The sequence below is a fragment of the Argopecten irradians genome, chromosome 16 (genome assembly GCF_041381155.1).
Source record: "Argopecten irradians isolate NY chromosome 16, Ai_NY, whole genome shotgun sequence".
Lineage (NCBI taxonomy): Eukaryota > Metazoa > Mollusca > Bivalvia > Pectinida > Pectinidae > Argopecten > Argopecten irradians.
Genome location: NC_091149.1, coordinates 6,538,730 through 6,562,555, shown reverse-complemented (window position 1 = coordinate 6,562,555; position 23,826 = coordinate 6,538,730). Strand labels below are relative to the sequence as shown.

At 34.1% G+C, this 23,826-nt stretch overlaps 1 protein-coding gene across 1 annotated transcript in view; it reads right to left on the bottom strand.

Annotated features, from left to right (window-relative positions):
* Window positions 1-23,177, bottom strand: part of LOC138310501 (innexin unc-9-like) — a 128,901-nt gene extending 105,724 nt beyond the window's left edge. Inside the window, exon 1 of the mRNA XM_069251749.1 lies at window positions 22,648-23,177. Coding sequence (XP_069107850.1) covers window positions 22,648-22,727 — 80 coding nt within the window. The 5' untranslated portion in view covers window positions 22,728-23,177. The remainder of the gene's footprint in view (window positions 1-22,647) is intronic.
* Between the last annotated feature and the right edge of the window lie 649 nt (window positions 23,178-23,826).

The window sequence follows — 23,826 nt, the reverse complement described above, 5'->3', positions numbered from 1 at the left end:
GAAATGTTTATACCATCATTCACTTTAATATCACATTGAATGTGACCTTGATATGAAGGTAACGAAACATGAAGGTGACAACACATATAATATTCAGCAAGCATGTTAATAATTCAACATGTTCGCGTACAGGATAAAGGCAATAAAACCCAACAACACATGTCATCTTCATTTCCATTTTTACAATGATGTGTCATTCGAAACCAAAATCACAAGACTTTTGTGAAAGTCTTATATAATCGAAAATTATCGTTTCACAGAGTTTTTATATATATAATTATATTGATTTTAGTTACAAGCACAGTCTTCATTTTGCCTTTTGACCATTCTAATTATAGACATGTGTATTTTCAAAAAAAGTTCATAGTAACTAAGCATTTGAATAATGTAAATACTTAAACCATAAATACTAGTCTATTTTTGGACATGATATCTTTAATTAGCTACTTTGGTTTCTGAAATCAATGAAAGGCGAACGTCTTTGTTACATAGATGCATATGCTAACAAAGAGTTAATCAAAACCTGCAATAAAATAGAGTTGATTTGTATTTCCCACGGCGATAGGAAATGTTGCATACTGCCACATTCTGATACATTTTACATGAGATTGGCGGAACAGGTGAGACGGCTTCCTGTCTCAATAACACATCCTTATTTGGGCATAAACAACTCGGCTCGTAAGGCTTGTAAGGCCGCTAGTCTTTGTGAAACATATTGACCTCCTTCTCCAGCATGTTAGTATGTGTTGTGAAAAGTGCATGGGATTGTGTCAGATTTTGAGTTCAGTAGCAAGCCGAGCACAGGTAGGGAAAACCCAGTTAAGGCAGTAGTCTGAACAACGTAGTAGAATCTCTTTTACACAACACTAGGCCTGCCGTGACTGGGATTGTCAAGAAATTATATTGAATTGTGGTCGATATTGCACAACATCGAGTCATTAAGTGGGTAGGTCTGATATCGAGGTTCCCCAACAAGCGACTGATGCATTTCATGTTTATCAAATTCGAGTAAGTTAATTTTCAATTTTAGAAAAGAGAAAAAAACAAAAGCTTGTTTATCCCATAACTCTTTATTCATACCATGGCAACCATTTTTCATTGAGTGAATCTTATTACATGTACCACACAATGTGTAATGATATCTTTCCGTCTTGAACAGAAAACCAAAAGTAAAATCCACTGTGAAAAGAAGTCCGAAGTTTAAAGCCAATCGGAATCAAGAGGTATTAAAACTGACCAATCAGAAGCGCCGGTTTACAAACTGGGGTATGTAAGCATAAACAATAACCAACTACTATGGAATTTATCACATGTTTTTGTAGGTTTTTTTCATGGGATAATCATATTTGTTTTACAGAGGTACGTTCTAGCGATCAACTAAAGAAGAATCAAAATAGGACTAAGTATAAGTTTAGAAAGAAACCAAACTGTCGAATAAAGAGAATCCCTGGTAAACATAAATTGGATGAAGAGTATCAATGGTGAAGTTATATCGTACAACTGTAAATCACGACAGCCTACCCAAATACATTGACTCAGAATTGTATAATCCCTGAACTACAATTCAACTACAATGTATGTTGTGTGACCAAGTTGTTTTGAAAATAGAAAACAACTAAAGGTGCTTAAGACCTTTTATGTCCCGCATAGTTAATTTAGTAAGGACATGTTTTAACATTAGGGAGGCAATACAGCAGAGCCAAATACTACAATGAATGTGTCTAGAAGTCGTAAGTGGATATTTTGCGTACAATACGCTTTCATTAAACTGGACTTTAGGCCGAATAGAACAAATTCATCAAACACAACAATTAAAGACTGCGACTAAAATTATTCGTTCACACCAGGATTTTATCAAACAATAATTCACAGAAAATACCAGATATATACCATATTCGACCCAATCTCTATTAGCGCCCCCTTCCCCTCCCTCGTTTACCTTTATAGTTCAGTTACATTAAATTAATCGCAGAATGGAAATATGGAAACTGTGTAGGTTTCTTTATGAGGCAAATTGGGTTTTTTTGGGGTTTTTTTTGTGTAATGTTTTTGAGAAAGATTAGTACGAGTTTCGTACTATTAAGCGCCTCCTTAATTTTGATTTTTTAAGTGTTATGGGCGCTTATTGGGTCGAATACGGTGAGTAGGTCTATGGTATGACTATGTTGTCGAATTTAATAGTGTTTATGATATGTCAATGTAAAATTATTTCAAGATGAACTACACATTAACATGCTTCGTTGTCGACCTTCTTTTCACCGAGATCAACGGGTAACACAATTTATGAGATACTTTTATTGAACTGTAGCTTGAAATGAAGTTTAACTCTCTTCAGATAGTTATATTACTAGCGCAAATGCGAATATTATCCTTTGTCTTGAATAATACATATCTTGCAGGTTTTGTTTACTTACTAACTTACTGACTAGGAAAGGCGAAAATCGACAATCGACCTTATACCGTAATGTACTACTACCGTATGGTAAAGTAAAGTTCTTATGTACATGTACTCATTTTCGTTCAAAGAAGACGATATTGTTTGACCTAATCTATATATAGTAACATTAAATTGTTTCGCTTTATGACCTTCTTTATCTTTCATTTGTTACTATTTCCATGATCAATAAAACAGAACTGATCCGTTTGGAAATCTCTGGTTAAAAGAGACTTAATACTATGCTGTAGATCACGTAAACATTTATCTCAATGTTTCCAAATAAAAACCACTTATAGCTATGTCTAATATATAATTAAATATTGCGGTATATACGAAAGATCCCCTTCTAATGTAGTTAATAAATCTACGGTTGCTAGTTCTTTGCGACGCTTCTAGTCGGTTCAATTCGACGCTTGAAACAAATTATTTGGGTAGTGCGCTGGGTTAACCAGAGCGTACTGTGTAGAGTACGGGGACATCCATCTTGACTGTGGAATCATGGGAGGGGGGAGAGGATACTCATATATCTTTTGGAACACAATAGGGAACGAAGATGTACGGCATTGTGGCCCAGAAACTCACGAATCTGTATCAAAGACCCGACACGATGGCAAAATCGATACTACCGAGCCGGTGCTTTGTTTAAGTGTAATTTTACCCTCATTTCACAAGCCTTTGATCCAGCGTATTTCTGTGTAACTTGGTACAGATATTAATTTTCCAATAACCTAGAAATGGAATGTCAAAGTCTAGACATTTGTTATTGAATATCTAAATGTGACATTCCTAATGTGTGACTGCAGAATGAGTTCTTAACTGACTTGAACAGTCATTATTGTTCCGAAGGCATGGTATTTGGAAATGAACCACCTCTACAGTTCGTAATTTATAGACAATGATAGAAGAACTGACAAACAAAGCATGCGGGTAGCATCGGTATAGTACACAAGCGATGTTGGTTTCATTGTTTCTCTGGGACACCTCCGAGTACTTCAGCACATGTGAACAGTCTTTAAGCTAAATAAAATTAAGTGTTTCCTAAAATATTGACATTTAGGATGAAATAATCCTTCTTCTGTTGTAGTACAACTTCTCTGTAGTTGGAATACGCGCCTGTGATCACATAAGAGTTGTGTTTATAGATTTCAGTATGACTGCGCTGTACCACATCTGACAACGACCTTACAATGTATGGAGTGATTGTTGAAGCTAACGTTATATTTCAAGATGCACCATAAAGCGTAAACGATACCCATAATTTGAACAATAATTGGTGTTTAATCGTGTATATGTTAACACTAATTAACACAGGCAATAAAACATAACTAATTTTGCTTTTTGTACATACATGATCAGTACTACATTCCATATAGGAAATAGTGCAACGGAATTCTTTCGGGATGCAATTAATCATTTTTAATTTTTTGATCTTAAAGTAAAATAAGAAGCTCAAATTTTTTAAAGATTGTAATGGTGTAAAGTAAGTAGCATTTATAACTGAAGAAAATAACTAATTCGTCTGCTCCTGTTTTTGATAGAGAAAAAATATCATTCGTCATGGAGCATTTATGTAGACATACATTAATAGTACCATCTTGTACGATGAGCCTTGTCACATTGAACTAGCAGTTGTAGCAATGATCAACTGATTAATTAAAAATGCATGGGGCCAATGCCACATTTTATTGGAATGCTGAAAATTATTCTCAATAATTAATTACATATGGATACAAACAAAGAAGCTATCTATTTCTGTCACTCAGTGAAACTAATGAATATTTTCAACAAAGGAAAGTGAAACTTAATGAATATTATGTGTCTATATTGTACACCAGACACCATGGTAATACAACAATCTTAGCTGAATTATTTTTAAACAAATAAGAATTTACGAAACATGTTGTTATGTAAGTTGTGATTGGCTAAGCCAAAAGACTTTCATGCTCTCGAAGTATGATTTATGAAATATCATCAGTTCTATTAGATTTGATATAGAACTAGAATGTCCCTGTAAAATGTACATTAAAACTATTTTTTATTCATTGTCATGCTTATCCTCTTTCATATTCGATATAAATAAAAAAAACAATCACAATTCGATATAAATTTCCTTTTGCAAATCTTTATCGAGTCTTTCTTGCACAACATACTCTCATAATATTCACATTTGTAATATAATATTTGTCTTTTCAATGTTAACAAACTAACCGTGACCAAAGTAGCCCGGTATATGTTGTTTCCTACAAATATGTTCTTCTCATGTTGGCAAATACCTAACAAAACTTTTATGAGTACAGATGGACGAAAAGTCAACGAAAACTCTTGGTGATTAGCAAGAAACGAAGATATCAAAAGAGTTGTCTGTCCATTACACTAATATAGGTTGATGTTTTCGGCAATGTTTCAAATTAGGTTATGGGAAATCCTAATAAGTGAACGTTTTAATCAATGTCATTAAAAGTCTTAAAACACTGAGGGTTTCACCCGTGTGGTTTGTAAAATGCTTCGAAAAGGTAGAACTATACACAAGGCACAACCTACAACGACTCGGATGAATTTACCGAATCCTCCCAACAATTCAACACACTTGCACTATTTATAGTCCTTTCTAAGGCAACCATACGATGTACTTCAATTGCCGTATGTGTTTTTGATATGAATACAAACAAAAATGGAAATTTTGATACACTAAGCTTACAATGCATCATGCTGGGCATTGATTCATATTATGTCTCGAGGATTAGATTCGTATCTTCCCTAAGCTATAAACAGATAATTTAGCGATACGATCATCTGACCTTCAAACTGGGTCTCATTGTTATCGTTTATCTCTTGACCAATATTCACCTAGCTATCAGCCACCATTGCTAATAAAAACTTGGAATAACCAAACACACTATCACACAGGTGAAATGAAAACTTCCATCGAGCAATTTTATTCCATCCTAGATTTCATATAAGGCATTGATTATAATGTAGAATGTCGCTATCCCCGTAACATGCAGTAAGGCGCATTGATTGAAATGTCCCGCCTGGTCCGGATATACTGCCTCCTATTGGGAATCACAACATACTATCGGGGAAAATCAATCAACGCGACTTATCGTACCATTCAAGGAACGGAACCGAGAAGCTCGAATAGCACAATCAGAATGATCGTCAAAACCGGAAATTGAATGACATAATCTGTGAGAGGAGAACGTTTTAGGAGATGAAATATATTGTTTATCCTGAAAGCTGGCCCACAAAATATAATTTTCCACTGAATTACTTTATGTTTTCAGATCAATGGAGTTTTATATATAGTAATTTTAAAAAAACAACAAAAAAACATATAAAGTAATAACGTGATAGTTTATTGTAGAATAGGGTATATACCCCTAAGCTTACTATCATATAAATTACTTCATTATAGAGAGATAAAGCTCCGGCATGATAGAGCAGTGAGGTCTGCGACACGATTCGATAGGTTTGAAAATCAAAGTCATATCAACGTTTTATCATTATAGACATGAAAGCGTCAATATCGTTCAGGAAAATGACAAGCTTGATTAAAATATACATCAATTCGAGATAATGGAAAGGTTATTCACATCATCACTGTGCTTGATTTAAAGCAATGCTGTGCATTCGGTTAACAAGGTAAAATCCACACCATACAAAAATGAAGGATTGTTGCTGAGTATGTCTGTAAAACTGTTGACAGACATGTTTGTTCTTTTAGATTAGTTTGTATCACCAAAACTGTGTAGCATGGTTCCATACATAAAGCGTGAACCGGAAGTGACGTCTAATATAGGCTTTAAAGACATGTAGACAAAAGAGGAATTTATGTCGGGATTTTACATACATGGATGATTTCCGTTCAGATCTTATAAATTAAAACATGTTGACCCAATATGCAAAATACCAGGTATCGCCATCTCCCTTCATGAACACCAGACCACACCCTCATCTGGTTTGGTAACCACTGTTCGAGGTGACCTGTCTGATATATCAAACGAACAAAAATTCAAATTGAAAGTGCAGAAATACAACAAGTGCATTAGTCTCAATACTTACCATACAATGTCCATATAGGCTTCAAACATGTACATCTATCAAGTGTATTCTGGAGGCTTCATGTGAACTCACATATAGACAAAAATATATGTATATATTTACTTAGCTATGGCGAAATCACGTGATCTCTCAGAAAAGTACCGTTACGTACATTTATATCCATAACATGACTCTATGCCCATTCATGTCGGACGTATACACGTAAAGCTTTCCAAACGGTTGCGTGTTTGAGTTCATTACGATCGACTTCAGAATAAACTCCTCGCAAAAAATGACATTCGAATTGAATTTTAAGTTAATCTTCTAAATAATTTATTGTAATGAACATAAAATCAAATATTCAAACGCAAAGCAAACTAACCCAAACAAGTTCTTGTTTGTTTTTTCTGATATTATATCCAGAGCATTATCTGAGCTTTATTCGCATTCCAGCATCAGCTTTATCGACATGCGATGTGTATTCGGCGAGTCAGACGACAAAATGCAACAAGGGTCGTTAAATATATATATGTGTGTGTGTGTATGAGTACCTATATTTGTTATCTATAAATCGATAAATACTAAACCTAGATAGGACTTACAAGGATCTAGGAATACCGAAGGGGGGTAACTCCAATTAAGGGACTGCTTAAAGGCGGACAATTTGCACGAGGCCTTTTATAGCAACATAAATAAAGTGCTTTATCATAATCATAATAATTGGTTTTGGTTTTAAATATACGTTTGAAAGCTGAAATAGGTAAAAAATTAAAACAAATCGGGTTTTTTTCTTGCTTTGGATAATATTACCTAAGTATGTAATTTTTATCTAGATCTAGTTCCAGTTTGTATTTCAAGTCCCAATGTGGGGCCGCGGTGGCCAAGTGGTTAAGATGTCTCGACTTATTACCACAAAACCTCCACCTCTGGGTCGCGAGTTCCAATCCCATGTGGGGCACTTGCCAGGAACTGACCACTGGTCGGTGATTTTTCTCTGGGTACTTCGATTTTCCTCCACCAACAACCTGGCATGACCTTACATGACCCTGGCTGTTAATAGGACGTTAAACTAAAAAAAAAACCAAAGTATTTTAAGGCCATGGGCTGTACGTTATATTATATGTTAACTATCCGATCTGGAGTTTCGAACTAGCCACTCAAATGGTTAGACGCAGGTTTTTAGGTAACTAGATAGAGAGAGGGGCAGGAGTAGGGAGGGGGTAGACACGGGGTTCAATATTTCTGGTATAAAATAACATTACACTTTTAGCGCATTTCATGTGAAGAGCAATCCGCTTTGGGTTGTTTAAAATTTGGAAATTTTGAGACTTATTTAGGATAACTTTTTTGTTACATTTACATTTCGTTAATTGTTAATTGTTGAAATATGAATCCACCAAAAAGTCCAAATTTGCATTATATTTTCTCAGATACATCATGACAGCTTTTGCTTGTCTGGGCCTCATACCATCATACCATTCATTGATACCACACATGGGACAAAATCCACTTACGTGCACCACAAGTATAGCAAAGCTAATGCATTGTGGATTCTATTTCTGATATATCGACTACGCTCAGCCATTCATATCTTAGAACATCACTCAAATACGGTCGTCTAAGGACAATGGAAACAGTGTAAAATCTCTTAATAAGTAAATATGACATGTTCTTACTAAAACGGTCGCCTGGTATCGATTTCATCACGTGATCAGTGTGCCTGCTTTTTATTCCCAAGGTGGTGTTTGATTCAAGTTTGCTCTAATTGGCTGAAATTGATCACGTGTTATTTTGTTGATGCCCGTTGAGAGGAACTTTATGACTTATTCAGCTAAACAGATGGCTGTCTCTTTATTCTTTCAAAAAATATGTCTACTTGAATGCAGTCAATGACATTTTGTTTACCAAAGCAAACGCTAAATCCATGGACATTTGTTGGAGAAAAATTGGTGGCAGCAAATGCCATAACCAAATCGATATTGCATTAAGCTGACAATAATTTTGTTAGGTAAACCGACAAAGTATTATATACGATAGAAGAAGCGAGGTGATCGGAGTATAGTTAGATTGTCGGATTTACTTTACTGTTATGCTAGACAATGTATGCTAAGATCAAAGATCGCTCTCGAACATATTACTAATTGATGTCTGAACTATATAAGTCTATATATATATGTAATAAGATTAAAAATATAAGATCAAAATTGATCCCTTATATCTATACCATTTGTAGATGTTGTTACAATCAAGCTATACGAAACATATTGATAATGACTATTATTAGCTCTTCAACAACAGTTGTTGAAACTACATTTGTAGTCCGAATGCTGTTAACATGCTTTTATATTAAACTCGACGCCATAGACGGTACGATCGTTGCCGTTTACGAAAGTCGGAAAGGTCGAGACTCATTTTTCGGGAGAGTTCGGTTTTTATCGGAATTTGCTGAAATATGAATCCTGACAGATACCTACTATCATATGTATTGTGACTCAAAGAGTTTTTGTGACTTCGATTTTTGGAAGAAATGTTGTATTGAAATTTAAATAAATTTCAAGCAAAGTAACTATAAAGCGAAATTCAATTTCAAAATGGTGTTGTTTTTATTGCATAAGCCATAAAATTTTGATATATTAAATATTGTTCAAAGACAGAAATATCTTCGTCCGAACGTTCTTTAAGCATGCCAGTGTTGCTATGATATTTCGTATTGAAGATAAAATATCAATAACAAAAGAAAGAAAAATCCATTTTCCTAAAAAAATAATACAATGAACATTTTTATATTTATCACAATTCTCCTGATAACCGCAAAATTTATGAAGGATTGTCAAGAAATATTTTCTTTTACCATACAGAAATTCTTACCACATAATTCCTGTTACTACGAGGCTACAACTACGAATGTAAAGTTAACATTCTACGTAATGACATTAGTTTACGCGTAAATGTCAGCCAGGCTAACCTACTCGTTCATAAAGGTAAAAAAGCGAATGTGTTTTTGTATTTCCTTGGAGATATCTACTATGGTACAACATGATCACGTCTCGACTAGGTAGGTATTTAGTTATATCTCTTCTTCTATAGCCAAACTGATTCTATATGGGCTCTTTTTGTTATATATCGGTTTACGTACTCTCTAAATCGTCAAACCATCAGAACGATAGTCGTTTGTGAGTAATTATAGACAAAACAGAATGTAATAAGAATTGTAACTCACTGTTACACAAGGCTACAATACAATATATTATAAAATTAAGCGATACATTTTCAAAGAAAACAATTGAAATAGTTTTAAGCTGGATACACTTTTCAATAAATCAAGAAAATGTCTGTGTATCTATTGAGACAAACACAACCTATTAGTATATCAATATAAAAAGCAGATATCGAATAGCAGTGTGTGCAATTATTAATTTAGGACCAGGAAATCGAGAACCGGAATATTAAAGTTCCCATAGACCGTCCCATTACAAGCATGATATCCAGTGAGGTAAGGGACAAGAACCGTTACGATATTTGACATGTTGATAAGGTTTTTTTTAGGCAAAAGCTTCAGTAAAAGCACAAAGTAAATAATTGTATTGGCTATGTTCAAGTTCGGATTCCATTAGATTAAAAATGAATATATATTTATGTTGAAAACTCAAGAAATTATGCTGCATCATTTGAAGGCAGATTTGAGGTGCACAAGTCCTAATATCACCTAGTTTATTCCCCTAGCCTGAAAACATCGTCATGACACGCGCTCGCGTGAGGACGGATGTAAATACCAGTCTCACGAGTGCGGTCACGTCGACTCTACTGGTCTGCTCAGACGAGACTAAGTGTCTCAAAGGATTGATTGAAAGACGAAATAATGACCAGGTCGAGGACTAGTAAAATGTCCTGGGTCATATCCAAAGCTGTCGCACAGAATTCCTTACTCCATAGTTATGTTGTTTTCATCATGTAAGTTCTCTGATTTACTTGTTCAGTACATTTCAGTAGTTATCAAAAGGAAAGTGATTACGGGCATGGGCGAGGATAGTAGATTGATATCATTAAGATATTGCATTGTAATAAATATTAATAATGAAAGAAATAACGTTTTGATAAGAAAAATATTTTGCATGAAAATCATCACTAAAATTCCATATCCGATGAAGTAAGTCTAAAAATCGAAGTTTAAGTAGTATGAATATGTTTTGCCTCAATAAAAGTAATTGAGATGGCATATTCTTTATGAAGTTTTATCATTATGAATATTAAATTTTGTTATATAATTTTAGCTATATGGTAGGAATAAATAATGATATATACCATATTCCGGCCGAATGATGAACTAACTCAATTCGGTAATCTTTAATCTTATGGGTCAAGACTTTTACCAGAACAATGACCTTATGGGTCATCGAGACGACAAGGAGGTTCGATGTCATGTATGTACTGACTTCTTCAAGACAGAGAAGCCTTTCTTTGACCACATTTAATCAATCAGAGGCCCATGTTTAAGAAATCTGACGATGATGATGGAGGTCAGATAGATGTGGTTCATGACGAAGATTGAGAACTGGACATTACATTATCATACTTTGAGTTTGTCGGTTATTTGATTGGCGTATCAATTGTTATACATAACGGAAAGACTGAGAGTGGCTATGGTATTGTATAATGTAAAGCGACCAATAATACAATGCATGTTTTTTTTTCATTTGCTCATGCTATTGTTCATAAAAATTAGGTGGGTAATAAAGGCATTGACCTCTTCTAACTCTGGTATGTCTCGCTTAAAAGTAATTTTCTTCGAGAACCATTTCATCTGTTTTTAAAGGTATAAAATCAGTAGTTTTTTCGTGTTTTGTAGATGATGCCCTCTTAGACAAAAGCACTGAATGTATGCAACTGCAACTTTTAGTGTAACGTTCAGTCATCTATTCTTTCTCTCTATAGTCATTATCAAAATGTTTTGTTCAGAAACCGCCCAAAACATTTACATATGGTACATGTTTTTATTTAAACACCCAAGCCTAGTAAAACATAGCCTATTTTTAAAGATTTTTTCAGCGCTGTTCTTTATTCAAAGTATATTCCTTTGTTTTGTGTATTTTCTTCGGCATTATTAAGGCTTTTTTCGTGTTGGGAATTTAGGGTAATTTGGTTTCGAAACAATACAAACCCTTCAAATGTCACATTTCTAATCAACGCATGGAACGTGCTCCTTGACACAGGTACAAGGTTTAACACGTACTACATCTCAGGTGAGGGTACAATACCGAAAACGGAATTACTAGATACTGGTCGCATATACCACGAGGGCATGTGGAGACGATTAGAAAGCCCGACCCTAGACTGGGACTATCAGCCAACACATTTCGGCGTGTTAGTTTCCATTAGGTGAGCACCAATGGGGTGGCGGTAGTTTCCTAACTTAACTTTCCTAAACTTCTGGATATTGAGCCTCCCTGCTAGGCAATTCTCTCCACAAAATTGATACCTTAAATTATGTATAACTTTCATGGTACTTTCTGGTTTTCGTTGGTTACCCAAACATCCTTCTACGATGGCTGACTTTCATTTTATTTCTACGAAAGATTCCAATGATTCTATACGATACATTTCTTTTTAGATATGTGTTTTGTGCAAAAAATTACTTCTGGTTTGTATAATGTTATGACAAAACGATTTCTTCAATGGAAGGATTGTATGCATTTTAATGTCACTTTGAAGTCACAGTCCGCAAACCTAAACGTCTTGACCTTATAGATGATATCATTCAATGAAATGGACAAAAAAATCTACGTGCGTTTGATTTCGTAAATTATGGGATCACAAGTAAATTGTAAAAGTAAATCAGCATAAATATAAATAAACAAACTTCATTCCCAATAGCATTGCGAATGTAAAATCATACTTTTCAATAAACACGAAGTAAGTTTCACTCAAAAAATAATGACGTCATAATGGATTGGCCTGCAAGGGAGGTAACTCTTTAATATTCAAAGACAGGATTATACATGTGGTAATGGGATCGACATCAGTATAAATAACTGTAATGAATACAGGCCCGTAGATGAATCAGTACAGCTTATGATGTGTTAGGAATATCGATTTAATTATTAGCAACCTTTGATATTGTATACATGTCTATATCAGTTACAATTTCTATATTACAGTTTCAATTACAAACACGAGCTGGACGACATGATACATATACATGTGTGTCGGAGCATTAATAATGGGATTATGAAATTGTACTCACTGACCCAAAGGGGGCTGACGTCACGTGAATGACGCAAAGCCTAGCTTGGTACTGCAATCAAATTGGATACCATACTCTTGGTCTCACATGAACTTAATATGCAACTAGATATATTGAAAATCATTTAAAGATATGCATTTTTCCTATAATAAAGATGATGCATTTCAATATATCTGCTGATTGGAGTATAGGTAAAGTAGTACCTTTAGTGTGATGAAATTAAAGTCAAAATTGCATCTTTAAATATTTTTGGATTTTTGAAGCTGAAAATGTGTGTGGGGTATGTTCTTTATAATAAACTTCACATCTATGATATTCAAAGATGAAGATATCAATAACCCTTTGCATAACAAAAGGTAACTGTTTCAGGGAACAAACCACAAAAATAAACTTGTCTAAGTTATCTTTTACGATGGCCAGCGTGTAATTTCTATACATATGGTAAGTTTACAATAGAAAATCTGTGTGTAAGTAGCAAGTGTTTGTGTTTATTTTGTGTTGTTATTGAAAACAATACCATTGATAAATACATATGTATGGCTGGACTTAACGAGTCCTGGACTTATAATTTTTCTTTGGAACTCATCAAAATTGTGAGAACCCGTTATCTTTCTTTCTCCTGTCTGGAGATTCATCAGAATTTGAAAATAGGTGTTTCGGACTCGTCTTAAGAATTATACATAGATAAAAGAATCTAATTATTGATCAATATGAAATTTTCCAATGATATATAAGAATTGTTTAAACACTCAGAGATAAGCACAAGATCTACTTTAACACAAATGTTACATGAGTTTTAGAGTTGTTTTGGGTTAGTTTCGTGTCGTGACACATACTAGGAGAGTTTATATACAATTGCATCAGGTTCACACATTTTCTCTTCTTTGCAGCGCCATATTCACTTTTCTGGCGGCGGTTTTCACGGAAATGCATCTACAGCATAAATAATACAAATCAACATTGGCACAGGGCAAAGTGGCTGTCACTACGAAAGCCGGAAATAGCAAATCATAGCACCGCAGTCAGACTCAACGATGTCTCTGAGTGGATGTAATTGTTTTCTGTGTAGATTCCCGTCCTTTTATCATTTAGCAAAATGCTAACTTTGGTTATTAAATTACGTATGTTTTGAGTTTCGGTATTGAACTTATTAAAGATAATTTCGTTCAAAAGATATTTTGAAATTATATATAAACATGATAGACATAAGTGATATGAAGTATTATCAATATTATATGGGTTAAATATGCTAAAGTATGTATGGGAAATTCCTTGCTGCACTTTGTAAATGCCAGGTTCATATATGACATTCATGCATCAAATGAAAAATAAAAATATTTTGAAAAGAAACAAACATAATTATTTGTTTCTCAGTTTCTCTAACAAAGACAGATGCATTGAGGCGAGCAAAGAATGCACCAGCAAGCAGTTCTGAATTGCACACGTATAGCACAATTGAATTACCTGCTCGCACTTTGTATTGTGTATGTTCAATTTCACGCCAACATCTCGCAATAGCGTATACCTTTTTGGGATAGGTAGCTATTAAGGCAAACATCGAGCGATTGTCTTTAATAATTGAAACTCAATTATAGCATGTTGTACTATTAGAAAGGTCTTTGAAAGCATATTAAGCATCCATAGTTGATATGCCCAGTAAGGAATAACTATTTACATCAACACATACATCCTATAAATATCCTATTATTTTAAATCAACATAAATCATTCCAGGAATTCGAAATTAACTTGAGATATCGCAACTGTATTATTTACAGATATATTATATATATATATATAGTTTTAGCCAAGTGGTATTTATACACAGGTTAAATTGTGTTGCTATTGGCCATTCAAGTTTCTAGGAAACCATTTAGGATATAATGCAGGTATAAGTCATTCAATTCCTTTTATATAATAAGCATGCTTATGTTTAATGATTTTCTTTTTTGTAAATATATGTAGTGAGTAATAAAACAATACATCAGGGCTGAAATGCATGCTTTAGTACAGTAACTTCCAGTGAGTCTACGGTTTTTTGTCGCCTATAAACTGTCGTACTCAAAATGACAGTCATCAGCCTATAAACTCTCATACTCAAAACGAAAGTCATCGGCCTATAAACTGTCGTACTCAAAATGAAAGTCATCGGCCTATAAACTGTCGTACTCAAAATGAAAGTCATCGGCCTATAAACTCTCGTACTCAAAACGAAAGTCATCATCCTATAAACTCTCATACTTAAAACGAAAGTCATCGGCCTATAAACTGTCGTTCTCAAAACGAAAGTCATCGGCCTATAAACTGTCGTACTCAAAACGAAAGTCATCAGCCTATAAACTCTTATACTCAAAATGAAATTCATCAGCCTATAAACTCTCATACTGAAAATGAAAGTAAGTGGCCTATAAACTCAAAATGAACAACACATAGTGTGCAGACATAGATCCTATCACAGTTAAGCGCCAACTAATTTAGTCCATGATATAGTCTTTAATGTCGTAATGGTTTTAAAGCCGAATATTCCCGAGGGACCAGTTTACACTAGAAACTAATGAAGGGAAATTACATGCAAATACATGTTCATTATCTCCCGGGAGGGGCAGTGGCTTCTGTGGCTGAACGGATGCAGCTATGATAAGACCGTTAACTGGGGCTGCATCTAGCATTTACCATATCTGCGTACGCTAAAATTCAGAGGCGTGAACTGTTTTACGTTGTAAATACATGCAACATCATTATTCAGGCGATTAATATAAGGCGACACTTGGGATCTGTTTTTCACCATATTGTCTGTTCCCCGTGCATAAGAAGTTTTGATTCACACCAGCAAGCCGTCTACTTCAGCTCAAATGAGTCTTATGAATCCAGATCTCATCGGAAAGACAGAGCATGAATATTATTACCATGATGGCAGAATTTCTATACTAGGATATCAGTAACTCTCTAGCACGCTAGAAAATCATATGAATTGAAAAAAAAATCGTATATGTTACACACATATATTTTACCTCCGAACAGTGACTTTCAATGCTCTGATCGAATAAAAGATATAAAAAGTTATACATCCATGTAGACTTTGTCTTACATAATATTCCGGCATATTATGGAGTTAAAGAGTTTCCAGAGATAACGATGTATTTTAACTTTAATATAATGACGTCACAATTGATACTATTTCTCGATGCAAATAACCCTTTAATAGTGAACAAACACAATACAGTTGAAACTGGTTAATACGGTTTCCATTAATCCGGTTTCCATTAACCCAGTTTCCATTAATCCGGTTTTCATTAACCCAGTTTCCATTAATCCGGTATCCATTAACCCAGTTTCCATTAATCCGGTTTCTATTAACCCAGTTTTCCATTAATCTGGTTTCCATTAGCCCAGTTTTTACATTAATCCGGTATCCTCATTTTCTTGTCACATTTTCAAATCTCTATGTATAAATGCACCATCAAATTTCAACCGGAGCGACCGAGGGGAGATAGTCAGCCTACGCCAGTCGCTTCTTTAACTAGTTTGATATAAAAATGGATGTGTCTGGATTCACGAGGCACCATTATAGATGTATTTGCTTGAAAATCACTATAAATGTCTTATTTATATCTACAAATAACACTTATGTTAATCATAATGAATAGTGTTAAAATGAATACAATAAGTATTTGATGATATAGTTCATTTCTGATCATTGCAACCCGAAGACATTGGTCTACATTTGCAATACCAATATATCTAACAAGCATTGCACAAGTACAAAGTACATATTAATTTCAAAAGTACTTTCAATAAAGCGCCATACTCGGTCATATTCCGTAGCTTTCCAGTTTTTGTCCATACACCATGTCTACATGTACAGATGACCGGATTTTTTGGGAATAGATCAGTTTGTAATTTGTACTTTCCAAGAAATATTTTACAGTGGATATGATCTTGAATAGCAATACTTCGTGCAAAAGGGCAATTTTTAGTTAACTGAATTTCAAATTCCCTTGCGTGTGTGTTTTCTTCTGTAAAAGGGCACCAACGTTTGGATATCTAAGATTAACATAGTATTTAGGTCAATACGTTCAAATATTTACCTCATCAAATGTCAATCAATGTATATTGATTAGACGCGAGAATGCCTTTAATTATGTTTTGTTTATTTGTAGGGAGGAGGCTATGTTCTGGACAAAAGGCATAGATACAATGTATGTAGCTAGGATTTCTCGTCTGTTGAAGACTAACAAAGCGGACCTCGACTGTACACCATAACTGTTCCACAGGAATATTGATCACACATTTATCTTCACATTTGCCATACGTATTTACTCAATAAACGTTCAGGTTCGTACAGAGCATTCAGAGAACATGTGGGGCAATGATAAACAGGCCGAAGCATGCAGGGGAATCTAAGGCTTTCTCTTTATATTAGACAAACGGGATTAATAACTTCCGACTATACCGCTGTCTGGTTATTCTGATCTCGCGGAAAGTTAATTTCGCGGTGTCCTTATTCATATTAACTTGCGGGGTATATATATATATATATATTTATATTTTTATTTATTTACCATTTAGTATACATATAATTTATAGTAAATTGCATGTTAGATAAAGGGGATAGACGCATGTGAATAAAATACGCAGGGGGGATTGGGGTGGTATGATTTAATTTCCGGGGGAGAAAATTTTGCACTTTCTTCGCATTTCTTTCTGACGCTATACTATGCTGAGAAATCTAGTGCGCCTTATAATTCTGCGATACATCGATATCAAACCCAAAAAAAACATTATATAAAATCATATTCTAAGTAAAAGAAATTGTAAGAATACAAATTAAATTTGCATTGATTTTCTATGACATTATCCCTTTACGTGTCATCTTTTCCTTTATATTTTGAAAAACAAATAATCTTATATTATTTAAATCAGTGGTTTTAAAGTATAAACACGTTTCATTGAATCCAATTTCCATATCCTAGTCCATATCATCACTGAAAAAAATCAAAAACCAAAAACTACACAATATTTGATGTATTTTGTATATTTAGTAAAACTACATACATCGTATGCACAATCTATACTTCGTCACAATAGAAATATGGACACAAAAGGTCGGTTCGGTCTGTTTTGGCCTAATAAAGATAACATAATGGACTATTGTTCCATTCCTTGTTCCATGTAAATGTGTATTCTATGTCCATTTTAGAGCAGCTTCCTTGTTTCCACAGGTGAGCCTTACGACCTTTAAAAGGTTAGCGAATCGAAAAGATAAAATATAATCTTAAATCTTCATTTGCATGAGAATGTCAAAAAGGACTAGATGTGCATGTTTTTTTATAAAGTCGAATCCGGTAAAACAAGCGCTCCTTATAATTATAAAGCAAAGACGCTAATAAACATAGTAGCAAGATTATTTGGTGACAGAAATATGTAACGAACCCTGGACAATGTACAATGTTTTACATATCTTGTCAAAATCTGCACACCACACAACAATCTTCGAATCAGCAGTATTACCTAAGGTTATGCCCGATGCATACACACTTTTTATCAATTATGTTATTTAAAGTACAACTAAGAAGAGATATATAGGCATACAGAATATCCCTGGTGTAAACAGGATCTGAAACCTTAACGATATGACATGGAGTTTAATCTAGACAACGTAACCAGTCATATGTGCTTAGAGATCAATGTCTTTCTTTCTTTTTCTTCTCAACAAATGTTTGAACAGATCAAAATCCAAAAATATCGGACAAGGCTATGACAAAATGATGCACTGTACAAGTTTTTAATTTGATATCCTTCTGCTTCATTTTCAAGAGTTATGCTCTCAGGAATAAGGTTTCCTTGTGAGATGACGTTTCCCCTTTTAACAGATGGTTTCATTGTAGAAATTTCAATACAAGGAAACATATTATTCACATGTAAAGTACAGACATTCAAATCCATGACAGAGGAATGGCATCACACTGTAAGATTTTGACACACACTTTGGTAACCCTTATTGACAGATAACATTTTATCATTTTTTAGTCAACAATTGTTATTTTATGAAAGACTATTTACTTTCTCTTTGTTTATCACCATAACAAGCGGTACACTGTATGTACTCATTCAACTAAACTCACCGTATACAACTGGGTACGGTGTGTGTATTGTTCACTTGCATTTTAATGTTGCGGTTTGATTACCTCAAATTGTTCTTATACATGTAAATGCTTCCAAATATAAGATGTGTTTGGTTATTTATTACAATAAATATATACATTATATGTATATGAGTTTTTGTGGTTTCTAAATATTCAGAAACAAGACCTTTGTGAGATAAACCCAAAATAAATTCCTTTTTATTTTACTTTGATCTTATATAATCTAATTAACAAAAATATTAAAGATGCTCAGCGCAGACAGAACATACATAACATTTATCATTTAAACAATAATTGATGCTTTACTCATATATGTATTTCTACTGAACACACAATTACATGAAATAATTGAACTTTTTGTGCAATCACTAACTCATTCCATATAAATATAGAACAAAGTGTCATGGATTTATTTTGGGATGCAATTAATTATTTTGATTACTTTTGTGTTGAAGTAAAAGAAGAAGATCAAACATTTCAATAACGCTAATAGTGTAAAAAAGTAACTTGTATTACTGAAGAAAAATACTTATTCATTTGTTCCTGTTTTGATTGGCTAAAAATAACCATTCTTAATGTAGCATCCTTAATTAAAATATTACTATACGAACAGCTAATACATAAAAAGAAAATATAATTATGTTGGGTAAGTTGGTGTGCTTAAAAAATATATAAGACCATTTATTAATAAACAATGATAACCTGAATGCTATACTCAGTTCAGCATCATAAATTACTCGTCTGGTATATTGTAGTTTTGACAACATGTCATGTCAACCGGTAATAGTCCCCGATTACACGAATCCTTTTTTCACAAAGGAATTGTCATTATGGATAATGTATATCAAACGATAAATATAATGGAATATTGAACGGTTATGCTTGCCATGAGTTTTAATGTTACAATCATAATGAACCGTCTGGTATAATTGATGGTAGATCGATATCGTATTCTCTATCAAGCAAACAATAGACAGATATATACTATGACCTCTTTGTGTCGCCTTTGTCAAAACGGAACATCAATCCTAAAAAATCTTTTGCGATTTGTAACAAATGACATCTTGATCGCATTATAAGTGAGTTTATTATTAATAAAAGATGATTATGTCAGCAAGCCATGTCATATTTAATCAGTTTAACATCCGTCCACCTAAGCTGTAATACACTATATGGTTCCGATTCTAAGAATTGTGTACAGTGATGGTTCTGCAGCAAAAGTACAGTTACACTTTGATATATATTTATATAAATTTATTACATAATCCGCCTGATATCCAGTGGTGTCGCCCGTGTAATATTTTTGCATATGTCACTAGTGTAATATGACCTGGAGCGATTTTCATTGGCGGAGAATTCATTGTGAGGATTACGAGGACGGCAAGACACAATGATCTCTGCTGATTTTCGAAATACATTTTGACGTTAAATTCTTTGTTATGTAGGTATTTGTTGATATGTGATAAAAGTATCTGAAATATATTGTTCATTTCATATGAGGTTTTATGAAACTCGTCTCGAAGTTTAATTTTTGCTCGCCATGGCTCGCAAAAATGAAAACTTCTTTGACTCATTTCATAAAATCTCATATGAAATGAACACTCATGTAAGGTCCTATATATAATTGGCATTTGTTGTGCTGAGCATATCACCACAATTTTGTTATATGAAAGTCCAGCTCATATTTTCCTTTAATTCTCCAGGAACCTTTTTCGGTCTTAGACTTCGAGAATTTCAAATTTGCCCTTCGAAGTGTTATTCAGAAGATATCCAAGTCGATAATGAAGAGTAAAATTCACTAATGGTAAACTCTAAAATATGTGACAAAAATAATCAAAACATCCATTTATCAGCAGCAAAAGTGCTGACAACAGTCCAAATTTTCCATGTTGATATCCCGATAGCCATGGGACAACAAAAGAACATTTCTTTCCAGAAATTCTACAAATATAACGACAATGCTCCCACTGTCAATATTCACAGTTTTCAGGATGAATTCTGCACCACTCCATATGTCTTTTAAGTTTTTGCTGTTTCTATAGGTTGGCGAACCGGAAACTAATTATCGCAAGCCAAGTTTCATTATTTTACCTATGCCAAAATATAGCAAGTTATGTAATGTAGAAAACGCAATTTAAATTGGAAAATGTGTGAAGTGCAGTGTATTCCACAACAAGCAGTATGTTGTTACTTGGATTTAGTTTTTCTAGAGATGTGATTGTGAGGAAATAATTATAGGAATGTGTTGTGAGCAGGGAATGCTAATCTTTCTTTTCCATGTACAAGCCACAAAGTGATTACTACTTCAAAAGATGTTGAAAGTTATATGGTCAACCAAGCAGCAAAAACCAATGTTGAACACCCTAGTTAGTATAAGTATAATATGCCTCACATGGATACTACAGTACATACTGTTATATCAAAAGTGGGATATATTTTACTAGTCTTATTTGCAATATCCTTAATCGTGAACACAAATCAACCTTATATCAAGTAAAATAAGAGCACTTAAATGCAAATAAGTTTAGTATCCTTAAGTTATATCATATACGTTAAATCACAGTGTACTGGCTAATTCTGCTGAAAGTTTGTCTTCGTTCATTGACCAGCCCAGTTGCAGGAAATCAGTATTATGTAAATGTTTCTCAGAAAACTGTATAAAACGAGAAACTTACAATCGTTATTTAACACAAAGCTTGAGAAAAAATGAAAGTGATATTGATATTTTCATATGGTATATATATATGTGTATATAGCTCTTTTTAAATTTTGACGAAGATATATTGCACGTTAATTCCCAACTGACATTAAATACTAAAATACACTTGATCTCAACCGACCCAATCTGAACACTAATGAGACAAAGCTTTGATTAGAATCAGATTTCAATATTAAACGAAGTCACATTTTACTTACTATATAGAGCTGTCAATTTCTATTCAAAAATCAATTTCAACGAAATTTTATCTTAAGATATATTGAAATGGGATTGAACAACAGACTATGCTTATGTAAATTATATGTCAGGATATATACGTCGATGTTTCTTTTTTATTAAGGTGATCATTCTAAGTAGCAACCGTATCGTTTGGTTGTATGCCGACCACCTTCAGATAGTAAAATAACCATATAATGGTAACTTGAAATAATACACAAAAGACATTTTTAACAACAGAAGTCTTCGTTTGTTAGACTTATCAAGTAACTGTTTCTTTCCCTTTACATCATTCTTTGTAATAAATGAATAAATAATAGGAGGATAGAAAAACAAAGATAACGAAAATGCAGACAGCTAGCTAGACAGATAAGGAAGAAATAATTGAATGTCCATGGACTTCAATAAAGGAGACTTATTATTGGAGCTTTTATCGACAAAAAAATGTCTACAGACTGAGAGATGGCGCCGCTGTCCAGAACGACATCATCCACCGTCCCCCTCCCTCTAGGAAAAAAATCTCGAGTTTTCTCGGATGTTCTACGATACGTTAGTTCAACATATTCTGTATATTCCAGGAATTGCTCCTGTGTTATTTAAGGGCACTGGGACAATGTACTATATCTATACAGCATTGGAATGGCCCGATAGCGTCTCCATGGGAATTCATAACTATATGTGTAAATATAATGATTTCTTTGTGTAATTATTAACTCGGCTATGCATAGCGATAGCGGTGTGATTTCCCGTGGGATTCGAATCATTCAATATCAGAAACAGGAATCTATGAACAGAGTTTCATGATATAAACATATACTAATGTATAAACTTTATAAAGCACTTCTTACTTTGAGTAGTCATGCATATCTTGTTCTGGTAACCTCCTCGACGATTTCTTGTGAACCCTCCAATAAGGGAGAATTTTCATTCAAATCCATTCAAAGTAAAAATCCAACTAAACTCAAACTTGCATCTAGAATGCCAAATATTGGCGCGTAGAGCTGAGTGGTACAGGCGACAGTCTTTAGCAGACGATGTTGACACTTGAAAACACCTTGTAATGCTGGGGCATAGTACTACGGCTCGTATTCTCCCCCATTCGCTGAAACACCGAAACTACGTCCAGAAACAAATGTCAATGCTCACCGAAGCCTTCCTGGAATACTGTCCTCTAGTTTTTGGTATAGTAGTAGTCGGTCCCACTGTACACTCCAGCTACGGACGTACGGAATGGCGCGCGCTCCAATTTTTACAATCTGGAGTTACTTCAGTAATAAAGATTATCACATCACTAAGCGGCCTTGCATGGATTCAAAGAACCCGGATGATCAACAACAGGCCTATGAAGGAATACAGCGACATTATATTTTAATGATCCACTAATGATACACTCTTGTATTAGCGTGAACAGTGAGACCCCAACGCACCACTAGGCCGAGTTATCGATCAGTGTGATAAAAGCGCTTGGGACGATGCATACACTAACGGGTTGGATAGTGTGTTTGTTTTTATAGATATTTAAGTTTATTGAACATGTATTGATAAAGGTTAGACATGTACAGCAGGTTTGGTAGGGACTGCTGAGTGTGTTTGTCTTAAACCCAGTTACGTCGCGCGTTCTTTCTTTTGTTGACAACTAGCGACATCTATTTATAGGAGAATGTTTCAGCAGCCAATTTCATAATGATTTAATCTCTGTATGTTTCGCCACTGTTGGGAAACTAAAGCCCGGAGGCCAAGCTGTCCACGATCCATTGTATATATAGTTAATCTCAATACTGTATCGATAGATGGTGATGCGGGGTATGTGCAATAATTCGCTTAGTTGTGTCCAGTAGTTCAAATTCATGTGCAAAACAAAATTGGATATATCGGTATAGTTTAAGCGTCTTATGAAAAGAATATTATTTTTTTTAAAGCCCAAGCATGAACAAATAACTAAACTTAATACAGTTGAAGATCCTAATGATATAACAGACTATTATACAAATATATGTTTTAAATCATATATTTAAGTTTAAATTTGC